Genomic DNA, 20,038 nt, shown 5'->3' with positions numbered 1-20,038 from the left:
TCAGTGATGGATGCACCGGCTCACGTTTCCTCTCAACGCACTGATTTGACGTGAAGAAAAAAAAAAGAAGTCAAGAATGAGCCAAAAATGAAAAGTCCACTTTTTATGCATTGTGGCAAATTGGCAGAAAATCGAGCAACATTTTTTCATTATTTTAGGTGTCAAAGTCAAGGCCCGGGGGCCAAATCCGGCTCCCCACATGATTTTTTTCGGGCCGCCAAAGCAAATCAAGCGTGTGAAATTCCATGACGCTTGCTAAAATATGAAGCAAAATGTTTTCTTTTTGGATGTCAACCACAATAAAAGTCATTATTACTTGACTTCAGATTTGAAAACTAGCTATTAGTTATCTATTAGCTAGCTAACTTGATCAATTTGAATTATTCCCAGTTGAAAGGGGTCACCGTTGCTGGCTATCTAGCTAGCTATCTATTAGCTGTCTAACTAGCTATCTAGCTAGCTATTAGTCATCTATTAGCTAGAACGGGGTCACCGCTACTGGCTATCTAGCTAGTTATCTAGTCGCTATTTATTAGCTGTCTAACTAGCTATCTAGCTATTAGTTATCTATTAGCTAGCTAACTTGATCAATTTGAATTATTCCCAGTTGAACGGGGTCACCGTTGCTGGCTATCTAGCTAGCTATCTAGTCGCTATTTATTAGCTGTCTAACTAGCTATCTAGCTAGCTATTAGTTATCTATTAGCTAGAACGGGGTCACCGCTACTGGCTATCTAGCTAGCTATCTAGTCGCTATTTATTAGCTGTCTAACTAGCTATCTAGCTAGCTATTAGTTATCTATTAGCTAGAACGGGGTCACCGCTACTGGCTATCTAGCTAGTTATCTAGTTCTATTTATTAGCTGTCTAACTAGCTAGCTAATAGATAAGTAAGTTGCTCACAAATGTGTCTGCTGCTGCTTCTTGTGCTTTTTGGATTTTCTCTTTGGCAGCGTTGTGGTCTCGTCTCCTTGCTGGAGGAATTCGCTTTCCGGTTGGAGCGCAGGGGCGGCGTCGTCGCTCGACATCTCGCTCGGGTGTTTCCTCCTTTTCTTTTGCTCCGCTGGGTGCTCGCCCTCATTTTCTCTTTTCTTCTTCTTCTTCTTCTTTGCAGGCTCAATGGCTTCCTCGGCATCGTTTTCCGCTTCCATCTTTTCCTTCTTCTTCTTCTTCTTGTCGGGAGGCTCTTCGGGGTCAACCTGAGCGGGGCCGCCCGCTTTGAGCTGGGCCATCCGCCGCGCAAAGTACTCCCGCACGCTGAGGGCGCTGGTCACCGTCTCGGTGATGGACTCGACGTCCGGAGGCGGCGAGGTGGGTCGATCGTCGCCCCCCTCCTGAAAAAGACAATAGATCGGTCCGCTCAGGCCCGTTCGAAATTTGAAGCGGACCTAGCTCGCTAGCTATTTGCTATCTATTAGTTGGCTAACTAGCTAGCTTGCTATATGGCTATTTAGCTAACTGGCTGGATAGATAGCTAGCTATCTATTAGCTAGCTTACTAGCTTTCTACCTATTTGAGTTACTTGCAGGTTGAGTGAACGCTGGCGTGTGTGGCTGCCGCTACTCACCCACAGAAAAACTCATCCTGTGACTGTCAAGTGACCTTGAGAGTTTTGAAAGGTGCTTATAAATGAAATGGATTATTATTATTATTATTGTGATTATTATGAGTTTGATCTGGTCATTTTGGTCTGAAAAGTCAGAAAATTCTCATCCTAGCCAAAAGACGCGGTGGACACGGACGGACGGAACCGCTTTCGGACCGACGGAACGGAACGTTGCTGGCAACGCGTCACCTAGCGACATGTTGCTAGGTTACCGTTTTAGCATCTGATGGAATCTGGTAACCTCTAATTAGCACCCCCCCTACAAGGAATATGAGAAGTGGACATTATGTCCACCAGTCGAGTGCCTCTCATGCACCAACTTTTTGGTGGGCCATATCGGAAAGAAACAACAAAAGGGGGTAAGAAAGGCCAAGGACTCTCTGTCCCGGATTCAACCAAAACATTTTCAAGCACCAAATATTTGTGCTTTTCAGGCTATCTGACTATCTGGCTGGCTAGATGGGTAGCTATTAGCTGAGTAGCTGGCTGGCTGTTGGCTAGCTGGTTAGCTATCTGGCTAGCAGTCGGCTATCCGGCTGGCTAGGTGTTGGCTAGACGATGGCTATCAACCGGCTAGATGTTGGCTATCAGCTGGCAATCTATTAGCTATTTATTAGCTAGCTAGCTATTTGAATTACTTCCGGGTCGAGTGAACACTGGTGCGTGTGCCTACCGCTGCTCACCCACAGAAAAACTTATCCTGCGACTGTAAAGTGACCTTGAGAGTTTTGAAATGAAATGTATTCTTCTTATGATGAAGTGTGGTTTGCGGAAAGGTTGGAGAAAGCCTCCTCAACCACCTCCTCCTGCTCCTTGGCCTCCTCCTCCTTCCCGAAGCATCCCAGGAAAAGGATGTGGCGTTGAGCGCACCGTGTGCAACCCTGAGATAAGGCCCCTTCGGCAGAGGAGTGGGCTGGCTCGCTATCGGCCCTTCCTGCCCACCCCCAACGTCCAGGGTGTGGGGGGGGGAGGCCGCTCGGGGAACGCACGGAGGGGCCGCAAGGAGGCTTGACCAGAGAAGGAGGAGTTCAACAGGCGTCCCGTCAATATGAAGTGCGGATCAAGTGGCATTTGGCTGGAAATGGGGAGTCGGGGGGCGAGGGGGGCTTTCCCACCCCCCCTCAATACTCGCCACTTTGCGATCATTGGCATCCAGTATTGCTTGCGTGGGTAATTGCGGCGCCATGGCCCTCATTGTGCTGCCACAATAATAAATTTGGCCATGGCGGAGGTCTATGGATCAGGTCCCGATGAGCGCCGGAGTCCGGCGGCCTCATCCTTCATTGGCCTGACGTGGGCGGACGCTTGAGTGCTCAGTAAATAAGAGAAGCTTTGGAGACAACAAAGTACAGTGATAGCTCGGCTTACGGACGCTTTAGCTCGCCAACTTTCCACCTTACGAACTTTCAATAGAATCTTGGCATTCGAACTAGTTTTCAACCGACGAACCAAACCACACGGTGCCAGGCGGACTCGTTTTCCACACCCGCTGCCTTTGAGTGCAGACATGGTTTGTTATCAAGTGGAGTACTTTTGCTCCTACGGGACCGAAAAAGATCCCACCAAAGGCAAATGGTAAGCCGAAGAGGACACAAAAGAAAATGACGGTCGAGCAGAAGAAGGAGATCATCGAAAAACACCAACGAGGTGTGCGTTTGTGTGACTTAGCATACTGGTACCGGGACGCTAAGTCGACTATTGCTACGTGTGGCTAAGGGTGTTTTCGTGTTGTCTAAGAAATGCTCTCAGGCAATAGAAGAGGTTGAAAAACTTCTGTTGATTTGGATTAACGAAAAGCAGCTTGCACGGGACAGTGTGAGTGAGGGTAACTCCCTCCTGCTCCCGCTCCATTCCATCAAGCCATCAACTACCATCCCAAAGGTAAATAAAACTCATTTATTATACTGTACAGTTTATTTATTTAATTACACAATACATTATCACATTTATTGTACATAAAATAAGGTCTATTTTGTGTAGTTTTAAGCCTTAGTTGGTAGAAAATTGTTTATGGGGAGCTGGAAACGGATTATTCTCATATTAATGGTTTCTTATGGGAAAAAAATGTTTAGAAAATGAACCTTTCGCCTGACACACTTTCTGGCAACCAATTAAGTTTGTAATGACAATACAATAGCAGATTATCGATAAAATAAGGTACATTTTGTGTAGTTTTAAGGCTTATTTAGTCAAAAATGATGTTTTATGGGGAGCTGGGAACGGACTATTCTCATTTTAATTGTTTCTTATGGGAAATAAATGTTTGGAAGACGAACTTTTCGCCTTACACACATTTTCAGGGAACCAATTAAGTTTGTCAGCTGAGATATCACTGTAAATGGGAGTTTTACGAGGCAGCGTTGGGCTTTTGAACAGCAGGGCGGCGCTCTCGAGCTAAACAAGCTCATTTGCGCCTGCCGCAAATGAGTTGGCGAAAAAAAAAAACTCAAGGGGGGTGGGGGTGAGAATCTGGGGCCAGTTAGCTCCAGCAGACGCTAATTAGCCTGGCCCGAGCTGAACCACGACACAGAAACCTTTTTGTTTTCCTTTTCGCCAGCGCAGCTAATCAGGAAACGTCAGCGAGCTGGCGCGAGCGCCGAGCTAGGCGCTAAATGTGCGCTTGGCGGCGAGGGGCGAGTGTGCTTTGGTTGCGGCGTTACGAGCGATTCGGACAAAAGCTTAAGCCTTCAATGAGATGTTATCCGAGCATCCATTCCGGGGCTGCGTTCGCCCTGCTTGAGGGCTTTGGAGCGTGTCAGCGCCATGGCGATGATGCGTTTAACCACGCAAACATTTCAAGGACAACCGACATCATTTTTTTGTTTCCTAACTGACATCAGAAAAACGTTTGATAGCATCTAAAATAGCCAAAACACGCAGGCTGATATTTTTAGTCAAAAGCAAAATGACTTAAAGTGTCCCAAAACTGCCACAAAATGAGCTCGAAACTGGGCAGATTCAGAAAGTCCCGCCCCCTTGTTCGTGACGTCACGCCAGGATACTCCTTCACAAACTGCCCTGCTCCAGAATCAAAACAATGGCTTCAGAGAGTTCAGATGCTTTCTTGTTACATCCAGTTATGTATACGATTCAAATAGTTCTGAAGAGGAAAGCATAAATGTTTGCCATCGATTATAGGAGTCCTCCCATATCAATTCAAGCCGTCAATGGCATCTGGACTGAAATGTAGCGTCGCGGAAAATACACAAGATGGCGCCAAAGCTCTGTTGAAAATGGCCTGATTTGTCTGCTAGGAATTTGTGTCAACTCATAAATTTCATTTCTAAGCGCCTTTCAAAACTCTCAAGGTCACTTTACAGACACAGGAGAAGTTTTTCTGTGGGTGAGCAGCGGCAGCCACACGCACCAGCCTTCACTCAACCCAGAAGTAACTCAAATAGATAGAAAGCTAGCTAGCCAGCTAATAGATATTTATTAGTTCCCTAGATAGCTAATAGATAGCTAGTAGCCAGCTAGTGGATAGCTATTAGATAGCGATTTGTGTCAACTGACACCTTCTTTACGCATGTTACCGCAGTTAGCTACGACACACAACGATTCCACCATGGCGTTATTGATATTGTTTCCATTTAATTTCGCCATCAACACGGTGTTTTCAGTCGAAAAAAAGTACCCAAAATGCATTGTGTGTGGCTTTCTGGGTCAGACGTGACGTCACTAAGGGCATCGTCATCAACTCGAAAACGAGACTTCCTTACAATTCAGTCTTAAAACGTAAAATATGCGGTGGAATCTTTGTCAAATGCGCTCAGTAGAAGTGATTTAAAGTCATGCGACAAACTATGGACGCAACTTGTTCGAAGGTGTCGGTTGTCCTTTAACAACCTAAGAAAAAAGTCACCTATTTTGCACTGCAAGCAACTCTGACCTGCTCCAAAAGCTGACTGAGGACGAAGGGGTGGGCGTCGGACCCTCGCAACGGGGGCAAGCTGGGAAGGAGGGGGAGGGGGGGGGGGGGTTGGTCAGGCTGACCCCGAGAGCAGCGGGCGGCGTGCCGACCGGTTGACTCCAAGGAGGCCAAGCGAGGACTGTGCCAAATAATCTTTGCACCACTTGAAAAGACTGGCAAAAAAAAAATAAGGGGGAGGGATGGCGCGGGAGGGGAGGGGGGAGACGGGGGTGCAGATCTTTGCAACCATTTTTGAATCTTCGTTTGATCGCTCAAGTTTTTGGAACCATCTCAGTGACACGGCTTTATTTGGGGAGTGCAAATTCATTTTTTAATCATAATAATAATAATAATCATCATCATCATCATAATTCATTTCATTTCTAAGCGCCTTTCAAAACTCTCAAGGTCACTTTAGTCGCAGGGTAAGTTTTATTATAATAATAATAATAATAATAATAATAATAATAATAATAATAATAATAATAATAATAATAATAATAATAAATACATTTCATTTCTAAGCGCCTTTCCAAACTCACAAGGTCACTTTACAGTCACAGGATAAAAGTTTTTCTGTGGGTGAGCAGCGGCAACCACACGCGGCATCATTCACTCAACCCGGAAGTAACTCAAATAGATACAAAGCTAGCTAGCCAGCTAGTAGATAGCCAACAGCTAGCTGGCCACCAAGATAGCTATATAATTAACAGATAGCTAACTAGTTATGTAATACACTGAATGTTATTTTTAGTTATTCACGTTGACCAGGTCAAATTTTGTAATATGTTCCCATGCTGACTTTTTTTCTCGATATGTTGTATTGTCGAATGTATTCTGTTTTCAGCGGATTGAACAGAAGTCACCAAAAGAATAAATCAATAAAATAAACTATCAACAAAGATTTAGCAAATTGGATCACACGGCCATGACAGAAACGTCGTCAATTTGTCATGGCAGACGAGCGAGAAGGTTTCGTTGGGCAAATGAAGAAAAAAAAAGAGGGGGCGGGGCTTGTTTCCGCACTTCAAAATAAAATAAATAAAAAAGAAACTTTTGCTGATATATGAATCGTCGGGGAGTCGATTTATCAGCGGGTCCCCTGCGCCGGCCCGCTGGGGTCCTTCTAGTCGGCAGCCGCCATCTTCCCCTTTGACTGATTAATTAGCCAATCGCAAGACATTTTTCATCGCGGCGCGACCTAGCGCCTCATTTGGGACGCCGCCAAAAGCCGAGCCGAAGCTCCGACGGGCTCCCGGTCGGAGAGGCCGACCGGGCGAGGTCTGCCGGGGAGATAAATCGAGCCGGGCCGCAGACGCCCGGCGGCTCCTCGAACGAAAGCCCCCCGAGGAGGTCGGGGTGGCCCCGCAGCAAAAAACACGGAGGGGGGCGGGGTCTAAAAAGCGGGCGAAACCTAGCCGGCCCGTCGTTTGTCACGCAGTGAGTAATTGCGTTGAGGTGGGCGAGGGGTACGGTGGGAGGGGGGGGGGGGTGCGTGGGATGGATGATAGATGGTCAGATGCTTCACCCCCCCCCCCCCCCAGCCTGACCGGTCGCGGACTTGAAACCATGTCAGATGTTAGCTACATGCTAACGAGCGCCCATTCGCGGGCATTGTTGGAATTCATGGGGGCGTCACTATTCCCATTTAGGGGTGGGGGGGGGGGGGGCAGGATCTCAGGTTTGTGCGATTCATCTTTCCTTTGATGCATTTTGGGGGAGCATTGCAATCGGTGATAAGGAGGCGGCGGAAGGAAGGGAAAGCGGTTAGCAGTCGGCACGCAGAACAGTGGTGGGCGGCCATTCCAGCCAGATGGGTTGGCGTCTCCCGGCGTCCTCGCCCGGCGCGATAGCGCTTGCATGCGGGCGGGAATGGCAACGTTATTTTCAATTTTGTCATCGCTCACTGCCAGGCCAAGAAACGAGGCCTTGCGGGACGCCATTGTCATTGCGCACAACGACCTCCCCTCCTCGCCAATATGGTCAATGGCGGCGCCCCCCCCCCCCCCCGCCGCCCCCTCCATGCCTGACAAATAACAAGCCATAACCAAGCGATGAGGGAGCGGACGTTTCCAATGCTAATCAGCCGGGGAGCGGCGGCCATTGTCATCCACCGCCACAACACCTGCAAGGCGCCTTTTGTTTTGCTTTTATTTTTTGTTGCTGGCCTCAAATCGCATTGGAGGATTTTCCCACGCCAATTTCTTCAAGACAATTGTTGGAGAAATAAATACATTTTTTGGATTCATAATTTTTTTTTTCAGGCATCCATGTGAAAGAAACATCCGTGGTGAAGGGTTCTCCAAGCGAGAGGGCATTCGTCTTACATCGGGCTAAGGAGCTTCAAACTCCTGAGCTTCTTGTTAATTGATGAACCCAAATGATTTTTTTAATCCCTGCCTGGTAAAGTCTGAAGTAAAAAAAATAATAATAATATAAAATAAAAAAATACACGTAACATCCGAGTTACAAGCGTTCCAACAAAACGGTCCTAAGTCGAAATCCGTTCAAAATGGCTGACATAACGTTGACACGTTATGATTTTTTTAAGCCACATTTTCTATTGAACATTATTATATACATAACGGTTTAGTTCATCTATAAATTGTATAACTTGTATAACATTTTTATCATTTTATATTTTGTATTATCGATTTTTATTACTGTATAACTGTACCTGTAATGTATACAAAACTGTTTACTGTACAGTTCATTGATGAATGTAATACTTACCATTTAGTGACACTTAGCATTTTATAATAATAATAATAATACATTTCATTTCTAAGCGCCTTTCAAAACTCTCAAGGTCACTTTACAGTCACAGGATAAGTTTTTCTGTGGGTGAGCAGCGGCAGCCACATGCGCCAGCGTTCACTCAACTCGGAAGTAACACTATAACTACTGTATTGAGTGTAGTCACGCAGTAGATTGCTGCGCGAGCGTGTGACATGCTAGCTGGCCAAAATTGTAGTACATGTTGCAGTGCCAAGCGTGGAATAAAAATAAAATAAAATAAAAAGGGTGTAGTGGTCGCGGTCGCAAGTACGGGTGGTCGTGAATCGCGCCGGTCGTAACTCGGATGTTGCCTGTAAATGCAATTCAAAGTGCTACAAGAGCTGGCAGGACGAGAAATTCTCTTTTGAGTCACAACCTGCAATATTCTAGAAGCAAGAAGCTTTTTTTTGTCTATTTTGTTTGGTACGAGTTTCCGTCCGAAGATGTTTACTCGACGATTCCGATCAATAAAGCGTTTTGGACGGATGTGCAAAAAAAGAGGCGTCTTTAAAGTGCCGGCCGGAAGCGAACGGTGCAAAGCGTGGCGCCAGCATTTGCACTTTTTTTGCGCATCTTGACCACTTTCATCACTCCTTTAAGTGGATTTGAGCGCCGGAAGCCACGTTAAAAAGCCGCACGGCGTGAACGGGCTCCTCTCGGGCCACGGGGCGGCTCACCCGTGGAAAACGCTGAGCGCCGCTAACTCGGCGCGCTAATGACCGCCTGTGGCGGATGGATAAGGGGGGCGCCATTTTGTGTCAAGACCAAAAATAGGAAGGGCTACTTTTGCGTCCGTGGACTTCAAAGTGCAACCGCGGCCGCCGGATGAGAAGCGTCGCTGCGTCGTACCTGCTCAGGAAGTGCCGCAGACTTTGTTCTCCTTCCAAAGATACAATCCAGGTCCGTTGCACTTCGAGAGGAGAGGTCCTTCCCTACAGCAACGCAACACGTACGTTTGTCAGCCATTTTAGTCATTACAAAAAGAAAAGGAAAAAAAATAAACATTGTGCATGTGAGCTTGCCGTGACCTTTCTACGGAGGAGCGTTAGGGACTTGGGAAACTCCTTTATCACCGAAGCAATTTACGACTCGAAACTCCTTCACGGGAAGAGCTATTAGCCAGGTTACAAATGTATGAGTTTATGGAAGAGACAATGTTTTATTGCTTACAGCTGTTCACGCTTAGAACCCCAAGGGGCGTGGTATTCTAATCAAGAAAACTATGTTTTACTAATGTATCACTTTAATTTGCATATCCTCTCAATAAATAGCTCGGCAGAGAGCTGCAGAATTCGGGCGTCTGTCATGAATGGTTGCGTGTCTTTTACTGCCGGCAGTAAAAGACAATGTCTCAGGGTTCGAGTCTTTGTCCAAAGTGTCCGATCGAACATCTTTGACAGGTATTATTCTGAGAAAAAAAACGCGCAAATTTGCTAGATTTAAACGCTGAAAAAAAGAAGCTTCAGAGTTTGAGAGACATCATTCGGTCAAATTTGTCACTTTAAATCGAGCAAATTAGCAAGTTTGAATCGAGCAAATTTGCGACTTTAAATCTAGCAAATTTGCGACTTTAAATCTAGCAAATTTGCGAGTTTGAATCTAGCAAATTTTGCGAGTTTGAATCTAGCAAATTTTGCGAGTTTGAATATAGCAAATTTGTGACTTTAAATCTAGCAAATTTGTGACTTTAAATCTAGCAAATTTGTGACTTTAATTAAATCTAGCAAATTTGTGACTTTAAATCAAGCAAATTTGCTCCCCAGTGGCTGCTCACCCACAGAAAAACTGATCCTGTGACTGTAAAGTGACCTTGAGAGTTCTGAAAGGCGCTTAGAAATGAAATTTATGGTTATTATTATTAAAAGCACCGCGCACCTGAAGAACGGAAAGCTTTGCTTCTGTCTCTGGGGGGGGGGGGGACAAAATAGAAAAATAAACATGGGGGCCGCCCTTCCAGAGTCTCGACTGCCCCCCCCCCCCACCTCAAAGAGCACACAGTCTGTTCTGGGGTCCTGTTCGTCCAGCTGCATCCTCTTCCTTCAGCGCTCCTCTGATAACGTTGCCTTATTTATTGCTCTAGTGGCTCTATCTCCCCGCGCACCCTTTAGCTTTTGGAAGTCGGCGCAAACACGTCAAGACCGAGAAGCTAAAGCAAGAACGCCGGGGAACACAAATAAATAGGCTGGGGGAGGGGGGTCAAAACAGGTTTGGTGTGACCTATCGGGGGGTTCGGGAGAGGAAGCGCATATCAAAAAAAAAATGACAGACTGGTAGGTCAAAGTGCAAATTGCATCGTGATTTGAAAGAAAATTTGGACTAGTTTTACATACCCCCTTTCTTGGAGTGCAGACATGGTTTGTTATCGAGTGGAGTACTTTTGCTATTATGGGTCCGAATAAGACCCTACCACAGGCTAGCGTGAAGCCGAAGAGGACACAAGAGAAAGTTACGGTCAAGCAGAAGAAGGAGAAACACGAACGAGGTGTGCGTTTTTGTGACTTAGCGTACCAGTACGCTATGTGGGAGACGATGTCAACGACCATCACAAAAGTCAATAAAACCACTTGATTATACAGTACAGTTTATTTATTTAATTACAATACAATATCACATTTATAATACATAAAATAAGGTACATTTTGTGTAGTTTTAAGGCTTATTTAGTAGAACGGTATGTTTTACGGGGACCTGATAACGGATTATTCTCATTTTTAATGGTTTCTTATGGGAAATAAATGTTCGGAGGACGAACTTTTCACCTTACACTCACTTACTGGTAACGAATTAAGTTTGTGAGCTGAGGTATCACTGTATTTTCTGTAAATTTAAGGCTTATTTAGTAGAAAATTATTTTTTATGGGGACCTGGGAACAGATTATTCTCATTTTAATGGTTTCTTAGGGAAATAAGTGTTTGGAAGACACACTTTTCACCTTACACACACTTTCTGGCAACCAATTAAATTCGTGAGCTGAGATATCACCGTAATTACTATTTTTAAAGGAATAAATTGAAAGGTAAGAGGTGATTGCAGCCAATAGACAACAAGGCCGCCGCACGGCGTGACAGATGACGGATGGAGGTGGCAATTAAAAGTGGGTTACGCTTGGGGCGCCGCAGAGATTGCGCTAGCTCCCCGCCGGCATCACACACACACACACACACAAAACCACCGCCATCAATTCTAGCAGCAAAAGCGCCAGCGGAAAGTCGATTTCGTAAAAAAAAAAAAAATGGCAGCCAGGTAAGAATGGAGGCTTCTCTGATAGCAATTTCAGCTCATTTCCAGTCGATATTTGCGCATAATGAATTCACATCAGCAAGCGTCACGGAAAAAAATCAAAAGTCAAGCACAACATTCGCCATTTGTGACAAAGTTGAGGAGCGAACATCAACCAGGTTGCAAAATACTCGGGGGTGGGGGGGGGGGGGAGGTCATCGATCACGTGTGTCAAAAAGTCAAATCTTGCGAACGCGCCCGAGTTGCATTTCCCAGCAAAGACGCAGGCCCAACATCAAGTCAGGTGCTTCCCTTTTCTTTCTTTTTTGAACTGCTGATCCCCCACCAGCAGCTGCTGACGAAGGTCATCTCCGACGGATGACTTGGAAGTCTCAGGGGAGGGAGGGAGGGAGGGGGTAAGAAGTACAGCGATACCTCGGCTTACGAACGTAATTGGTTCCCAGAGTGTATAAGGTGAAAAGTGTGTATCCCAAAAATTAATTTCCCATAGGAAACCATTAAAATGAGAATAATCCGTTCTCAGGTCCCCATGAAACATCATTTTCTACTTTATAATTTTCTAAGCCTTACTTTAAAACTACACAAAATATACCTTATTTTATGTATAATAAATGGGCTATGGTATTATAATTGAAGAAATAAACTGTACTGGATAATAAAGTGGTTTTATTGACAATCACGTGGCTTTAACCAAAGACTGGGGGTGGGGAATGGAGGACAAAAATGAGTCATTGCCATTTTCTTGTTCGGAGAACAGGCTCGTTCGCGAACGACACATCACTCATTGTGGCAGCTCCGTGTGTAGCCCGAAAAATAGTTTGTATGCAAAGGTTAAATTGTCATAAATTTAACGTTCGTAAACCGAACAGTCGGCCATTGTTACAGCCACTGGTCAAGGGAGGCTATTTTAACGTGGGGGGTCCTCCTATACGTTTCAGGACTTTTTTTTCCTGCAGAAAATAAATACAACACGGATTCTTTGGGGGAATCCCACGCAGGGGGGGGGTGGAGTTAATCAGCTGAGGTCATGGGCAGAGATGGACGCGTCACTTGCCACAAACAGGAAGCAGGATGCGGCTGCCCGATGACGCCGACAAGTTCCACGTCCAGATGTTGCAAAAATCAGCGCTGACTAATAACTTGAACAAATGTCAACAGCAACAGAACTCAATGCGGTGAGCCCGGAGAGCGAGCAGGGGGGCTTTGGCGGGCATCATCGGTGATGTCATCAGCCGGGCAAAGGATGCACTGCGCCAAGTACAGTGATACCTCAGTTTACGAAAGTGTGTGTAAGGCGAAATGTTCGTCTTCCAAACATTTATTTCCCATAAGAAACAATTAAAATGAGAATAATCCGTTCCCAGGTCCCCATAAAACATCATTTTCCACTAAATAAGCCTTAAAACTACACAAAATAGACCTTATTTTATGTATAATACATGTGCTATTGTATTGTCATTACAAACTCAATTGGTACCCAGAAAGTGTGTGTAAGGCAAAAAGTTCATCTTCCAAACATTTATTTCCCATAAGAAAACATTAAAATAACTGTAATCCGTTGCCAGCTCCCCATAAAACATCGTTTTTTACTAAATAAGCCTTAAAACTACACAAAATAGACCTTATTTTATGTATAATAAATGTGATAATGTATTGTGTAATGAAATAAACTGTACAGTATAATAAATGAGTTTTATTTACCTTTGGGATGGTAGTTGATGGCTTGATGGAATGGAGCGGGAGCAGGAGGGAGTTACCCTCACTCACACTGTCCCGTGTGAGCTGCTTTTCGTTCATCAAAATCAACACAAGTTTTTCAACCTCTTTTATTGTCTAAGACTGTTGCTTAGACAACACAGAAAACACGCTTAGCCACACGTGGCAATGGTCGACTTAGCATACGGATACTGGGATGCTAAGTCACACAAACGCACACCTCGTTGTTGTTTTTCGATGATCTCCTTCTCCTGCTCGACCGTCATTTTCTTTTGTGTCCTTTTCGGCGTAACACTAGCCTGTGGTGGGGTCTTTTTTGGTCCCATAATAGCAAAAGTACTCCACTCGATAACAAACCACGTCTGCACTCAAAGAAAGGCGGTGTGGGAAAACTAGTCCGGCAGCCACCGTGGCGCTGTTTGGTTTGGTTCGTCGGTTGAAAACTAGTTTGTATGCCAAGGTTATATTTTTGCGAATTTAATGTTCGTGCGGTGAAACGTTCGTGAGCTAAAGCGTTCATAAACAGAGGTATCACTGTACTAGAATGAGGGTTGCCATTGCTAATGTTTTTTTTTCTCCTTCAAAACAAACTGGACCTCAGTCAGCTCTTCATCGGACAATTATGTGCAAAGCTAAAGTGTCTTTGTGATGAAATATGGCGCTGACTCATTTTGCTCTCCACTCATCCCTAACATGGCGTTCCCTCCTTGTGCCTATCACCGGGTCGGCCTCACCTGGCAAATCTTCTCGACATGAAAGTCAAAAAGAAAGACATTTTGATCAAACTCTCCCCCCGGCGGGCCGGCAGTGACCGGGCCGTGTGACCTCCCACGGGCCGACGGAGTTCTGATGAGCGTTTGAGCCAAAAGTGTCTGAGAAGATGCCATCAAAGTGGAACGTTCACAACACAGAAAATCACAAGATCGAGAGAGTGCGAGAATTCATTTCAAGGACAACCGACACCTCTGGACAAGTTGTGTCCATAATTTTGTAAAATCACTTGAAAATGACTTCGACATTTGACAAATATATAGCTAGATTTTACCTTTCTTGCGTTAAATATTATATATCAGGAAGTCTTGTTTTTCCTGATGTGACTAAAAATATCATACTGTGTGTTTTGGCTATTTTAGATGCTATAAAACGTTTTTCTGATGTCAGTGGAGAAACAAAAAAATGGTGTCGGTTGTCCTTTAAAAGAGGGGGCGTTCTGGAAAGGACTACAGACCACTGTCGAGTCATCATGGAGGAAATGACCAGATGATATAAAAAAAAAAGGTCCACATTTCTGCATTTCAACCTTTAACGTGATTCTCTGAGCATCTTTAGCTTCAAACGGCAACGAGTGGACACGCACCTTGGGTAAATTTCATATAATGGAGTCGCTTTTTGGACGTCTTGGATTTCTCTTCCAGGCTGAAGCCTTTCTGCTGCTCCGGTTGACTTTCTGCAGGACCTACAAAGGGGTGGAAGGAATCCAAAAGAAATACTGCGTTACTCCCTTCCTGTCAAACGCGGTGGTGTTTTCCACCAACTTCACAGGCAATATGTGCCATATTTTGTACCACAGTACCCTCTAGAGGCCAGGGAAGGTAAGAGCAAGCTGCGATCTCAAAATGTACTCAGAAAAATGTAATAATAATAATACATTTCATTTACAAGCACCTTTCAAAACTCTCAAGGTCACTTTACAGTCACATGCTAGGTTATTTTCTGTGGGTGAGCAGCGGCAGCGTTCACTCAACCCCAAAATGACTTGAATAGATAGCAAGCTAGGTAGCTAGCGAATATATAGCAAATAGCTAGCAATTAGATCGCTATTAGCTAGCGAAATGTACAGTGATACCTCATCTTATGAACTTAATTGGTTCCCAGAAAGTGTGTAAGGCAAAACGTCTGTCTGCCAAACATTTATTTCCCATAAGAGACCATTAAAATGAAAATAATCTGTTCCCAGGTCCCCATAAAACATCATTTTAATAATAATCATACATTTTATTTCAAGCGCTTTTCAAAGCTCTCAAGGACACTTTACAGTCACAGACAAGCATAGATACAATGATAAATAAAACAAAATTATAAATAGAATACAATAAATAAAATACAATTATAAATAGAAACAAGAGATACACACCTACACAGAAAATGCACAATTTTAAATAGGGGCTTTTGAAGGTGGAAAGAGAATCAATGTTTTTCTCCGAAATTTTCTACTAAATAATCCGTAAAACTACATAAAATATACTTTATTTTACTCAACCGGGAAGCTAGCTAGCTAATAGCTAGTTACTATCCAGCCAGCCAGCCAGACAGCGGATAGCTAGCCAGACAGCCAACAGACAGCAAATAAACAGACAGACAGCCAATCTAACTAACTAGCTGGCTAGCTATTATGACACAGAGTCATAATAATGTAATTACCTGTGCTATTTTGGCCATGACAGTTATTGAGCTGAGCAAGGAGGTTGTTGAAATCATCCTGGTGTGCGATCCAGTTGTCCTGGAAATACAAAGGCAGGGAATTATGAACCGAATTTCATCCAATCAACCAAGAGTGCAGTTTGTGCAAAATGAGCTCACTTCTTGGCTGCCATTGGCTCCGAGGCCAATCCTGTCGTTTTTCACTTTGACTTTAATGTGGTTCACGGCTCCTTGCTCACTTCTGCCGAGGCCCTACACACACAAAAAAATGATCTTTTCAGTCACATACATGACATGGTTGTTATCAAGTACAACAACAACACAAATTATCATTGGCAGTTTTTGTGTGACTATCTATGAATTATTGATTGAATGTGGTCAAAGATAATCATTTCATTTGGACTTCATTCAGTGATTCTTTCACATACCACTTAAAGGACAACCGACACCATTTTTTTGTTTCCTAACTGACGTCAGAAAAACGTTTTATAGCATCGAAAATACACAAAACACGCAGGCTGATATTTTTAGTCAAATGCAAAACACCAATAAAATGAGTTAGTGTCCCAAAACTACTTCAAAATGACCCAGGAAATGGCGAGTTTCAGAAGGTCCCGCCCTCTTGACCGTGACCTCACACCAGGACGTCTAACCTTGCTCTAGAATCAAAACAATGGCTTCGGATTAGGAGAAGATGCTTTCTTGTTCTTCATCCAGTAATGAATATGTTTCAAATAGTTCTGAAGAGGAAAGCATTAATGTTTGATATCGATTAAAGAAGTCCTTCCAGATCATTTTGAGGCGCCTGGACTCCAATGTAACGTCCCAGAAAATGCACAAGATGGCGCCCAAGCTCCTTTGGAAATGGGCTGATTTTTCTGCTGGGAATTTGTGTCAGCTAGTGTCAAATAGTAGTCTTGGTGCAACACACAAAATGGGCTTTAACCAACTTATCCCCATGACCCAAAATGGCACCCGGGACACACACCTTGCCCTTGGACCAGCCCATTTGCTCCAACATCTTCTGTCCAAACTTGGACTCGTCATTGCTCCAGGCACTGTTCCGAGGATCGATCGACCACTTTTGTTTTCTGCGGGCTGAAAAAAAATCAGAGCAGCAGATCCCCAAAAGGGATTACTAGGTGGAGGGGGAAAAAACACCCAATTAAAATATACGTTTTATTTTATTTATTTTTTTGGAGGGAGGAGCAACTCAATTTTACAAACAAAATACGACGCGGGTTTTGTGTAGATATGAAGTTACTAAATATGATGTTGTAAATTAAGAGTGTCTTTCGTTTAATTTAACAAAGCGAAAAATGCGAATTTCACTTCCGGAGTACGTCGACACGTTGAAAGTACAGGTTGAAGTCATTATGTATACGGCCACTTTAATTTTAAATGGTATTAAAGAAGCAGAGATGAGTTACAAACTAATACCACGCTAATATCACCCTGCTCTTTAAAAAAGAATAAATAATTTACTGCAAGTACCGATTTAAGATGATAATACACGCGGGCACTTTGACATAGATGCTAAGCGGTAATGTTAGCTCGCTTGCTGAACTTTAAAAAATATATATTTCGACAGACGGACACGTAGTCAGTTCACCCCATGTTGTACCACAAAAGACACATTCTTAAAAAAAACATGAATATCTATGAAAGGAGAGTATTTATGTAATTATATGATTCTTACGTTCGGCGAGCATGGACATCCTGAGGGTCCTTAATATGAGCAGGAGTCTTCCAAGGTGCCTGAAGAAAAAAACATGGTGCCCCTTTGATTGCCGGTTTGAAAGTACAGTCAAATGTCGGTTTTCGACCAGAATCCCTTCCACAAATCTATTAAAAAGCCGATTCTGTCGATAATTGAAACATTTCCGTTAATAATTAATGTGATCGATGCGCTCAGTTTGGTCGAGAACTTATTTTCGGTTCTAAACCGAGGCATAAGAAAACCCAAAATATTTGGATTAAAATAAAAACATTTCCCATTATAATCAATGTTATCAATGTCTGTTTTTTATCGCGATTTAACAATACAAAAATGCCTCCTCAAAATGTAACACTACACGAGGACAACGCATCGGTCACAATGAGACGTGACACAGGAAGTGACGTATAGGGAAGCGAAGGGAGTCAAGTGGTGCATTCAGGTGCGCTCAGTTTGATGGAGAACCGATTTTGGGTTCTAAAAAACAAACGTGAATATTTTCCGAAAACGTCGATTTGACGATAGAGGTGATCTATTAATTTTGAATCGGGGGGAAACATTTTCAGGGAAGACTTTAACACTGACAGTTGACAACCTGCGCATGAACGTGGCATCTTGTTCTCCCTCCAAAAGTCTACTTACTCCAAAGGCCCTCAGTGGATCAGACGAATTTCTGGCCAATATTTCTCTTCCTTTTCTTTACGTAACCGACGACTTGCAAAACAAGTTGTCTGTAATTTAAATATAAGATTCACGTGGCTTATCCGTGGGAGTTCACTGGAGTCAGACTTCAATTTTGCGGCTTTCAGAGTCCAAATAACACAGTCGATTAAAAAACAAAGTGCTCCCTTTCATTTGCTGCCAATGAATGTGAAACGTTGGACAGCATATCCGTACCAACACGCCCAAAAACGAAGGAAATAAAAGCCTGTTGTCATTTTAAAGCCGGCCTGCATGGTTCTGATTAAATATTGAGGTTCTGCAGACTCAACGGAACCCAGCTCACATGTCGCTTGGAAGTCAAAACCGCTCTTGGTGACATTCTCCAAAGTTGCGCAACACTTGTCAGCGGTTCAGGGTGCCTTTTCAAGTGGCTTTGTTGCAGCGTTATCAACCCGCGGAGGAATCCGGCTTGGGGAACAATGAAATAAACGCGTCTGCTTGTCGGTTGCGCTGGAACGCGGTTGAACCTCATTCCGAGAGCGGCGGCGGCGCAGAATTTGTCTCCGGTAGAACATGCTACACTAGTATCATCATAAGATAAATGGAGGCACTATACAGTTCTGTTTGGGTTACTGTTTAGAGCGTTAATGGCGACCGACGGCAGGAAGGAGCTGTTTAAATATCTGAGGGATTTGGCGCGCATGGAAAAGGTGGTGGGCAGGGTGCGGAGGGTCCAGTAGGATTTTCCGCGCCAAATCTTGTTTGGATTCTTGCAAGTCCTCCAGGGTGGCGAGGGCGCTGACAATGATTTTTGTCCGCCATCTTAACTCTCCGCAGGAGTCGGATTTGGTCCATTTTTGTGGCGGTGACGGATTTATCGTGAAAAGACTCCGGGCATAAATACTTTTGCTCGAATATGTGACTGAACTTTTTTTAATTGTTGACAGCTGCAACCCTCGGGCCATGGACACACCTGTTGTTACGCAATGATGGCCGCCGCATTCCGCGGGCTCACCGCAAAACGGCTTTTCTGCAAGCGTCACCTTGCAAATTTTGTACAGCAGGAGTGACACAGCCCTTTTTTTGTCTTCGAGTTGATTGATTTAACGTCAACGCACGCCAGCGTGGAAACGGGTTCCATCACAAGTGAGAACACGTCGTACTAAGTTGAGCGTGCGGCGCAATTTGGAGTTTGTTGGCAGAAGACTCTCGAGGATGTCCCGTCGCAGCACTTTCAAATTTGCTAGACTTAAACTCACATATTTGCTAGATTCAAACTCACAAATTTGCTAGATTTAAAGTCACAAATTTGCTAGATTTACCATATCCGTCAGCTACGGAAGAGCATTAGGCTGCTAACGCTAATCCACCGCATGACCGAATAATGTAGCTCAAACTACAAAAGTTTTTTTTTTTAACGTTTGAATCTAGCTAAATTTGTGAGTTTGAAACTCGTTCAAATCTAGCAAATTTGTGACTTTAAATCGAGCCAATTTGCAAGTTTGAAACTCATTTAAATCTAGCAAATTTGTGACTTTAAATCCAGCAAATATGTGAGTTTAAGTCTAGCAAATTTGCGAGTTTGAAACTCGTTTAAATCTAGCAAATTTGCGAGTTTAAATTTAGCAAATTTGCGAGTTTGAAAGTCGCAACTTTGCGACTTTCTTTCTCCAAATAATAGCCCATCTCTCAAAAAAGATATCTTCCAACCTGGCCCTAATGCTCTTCCATATGTTTGTTTGCCGTTAGAAATCTGTTTCTTCTCCCCTCCTTCGAGTACAGTACAGTAAGTGCACGTGAAGAGTCCTTCCTTGTCAAGCCTGTTATGTAAGCCGCAGGCTTGCCTAACGTCAGCCAATGGGAGCGCTCGGCGGGATTCCCACTGCTTGCGGAGGCTTATGTGGGATCAAGAGGGGAGGTGGTGAAGGATAAGATGCGGGGGCAGTGGGCCAAGCGCTCCTTGACAATAGTGGGCTTCGAAAGCGT

General features: G+C 44.1%; 1 protein-coding gene across 1 annotated transcript; it reads right to left on the bottom strand.

Moving 5' to 3' along the window:
• Window positions 1-88: 88 nt before the first annotated feature.
• On the bottom strand, window positions 89-18,158 carry pinx1 (PIN2 (TERF1) interacting telomerase inhibitor 1). The gene is made up of 8 exons (XM_089021339.1): window positions 18,032-18,158; window positions 17,372-17,430; window positions 16,661-16,770; window positions 15,832-15,924; window positions 15,673-15,751; window positions 14,609-14,707; window positions 9,144-9,226; window positions 89-1,334 (listed from the first exon to the last, which is right to left on the bottom strand). The coding sequence occupies exons 2-8, from the start codon at window positions 17,388-17,390 to the stop codon at window positions 900-902; spliced, it is 918 nt and encodes a 305-aa protein (XP_088877465.1). The 5' UTR covers window positions 17,391-17,430; window positions 18,032-18,158; the 3' UTR covers window positions 89-899.
• Window positions 18,159-20,038: the final 1,880 nt, after the last annotated feature.

The sequence above is a fragment of the Hippocampus bargibanti genome, linkage group LG19 (genome assembly GCF_051943395.1).
Source record: "Hippocampus bargibanti isolate YZ-2025 linkage group LG19, ASM5194339v1, whole genome shotgun sequence".
Lineage (NCBI taxonomy): Eukaryota > Metazoa > Chordata > Actinopteri > Syngnathiformes > Syngnathidae > Hippocampus > Hippocampus bargibanti.
The sequence above is the reverse complement of the archived record's forward strand: the minus strand, read 5'-3'. Positions and strand labels throughout refer to the sequence as shown.

Bases quoted from the DNA above. Each gene is read 5' to 3' on its own strand.
- pinx1 (XM_089021339.1), bottom strand. The intron at 15,925-16,660 runs GTGTGTGTCCCG...TTGTGTGTGTAG, and splicing joins TGGGCTGGTCCAAGGGCAAG to GGCCTCGGCAGAAGTGAGCA. The intron at 9,227-14,608 runs GTGCGTGTCCAC...GCGTTGCTGTAG, and splicing joins TTATATGAAATTTACCCAAG to GGAAGGACCTCTCCTCTCGA.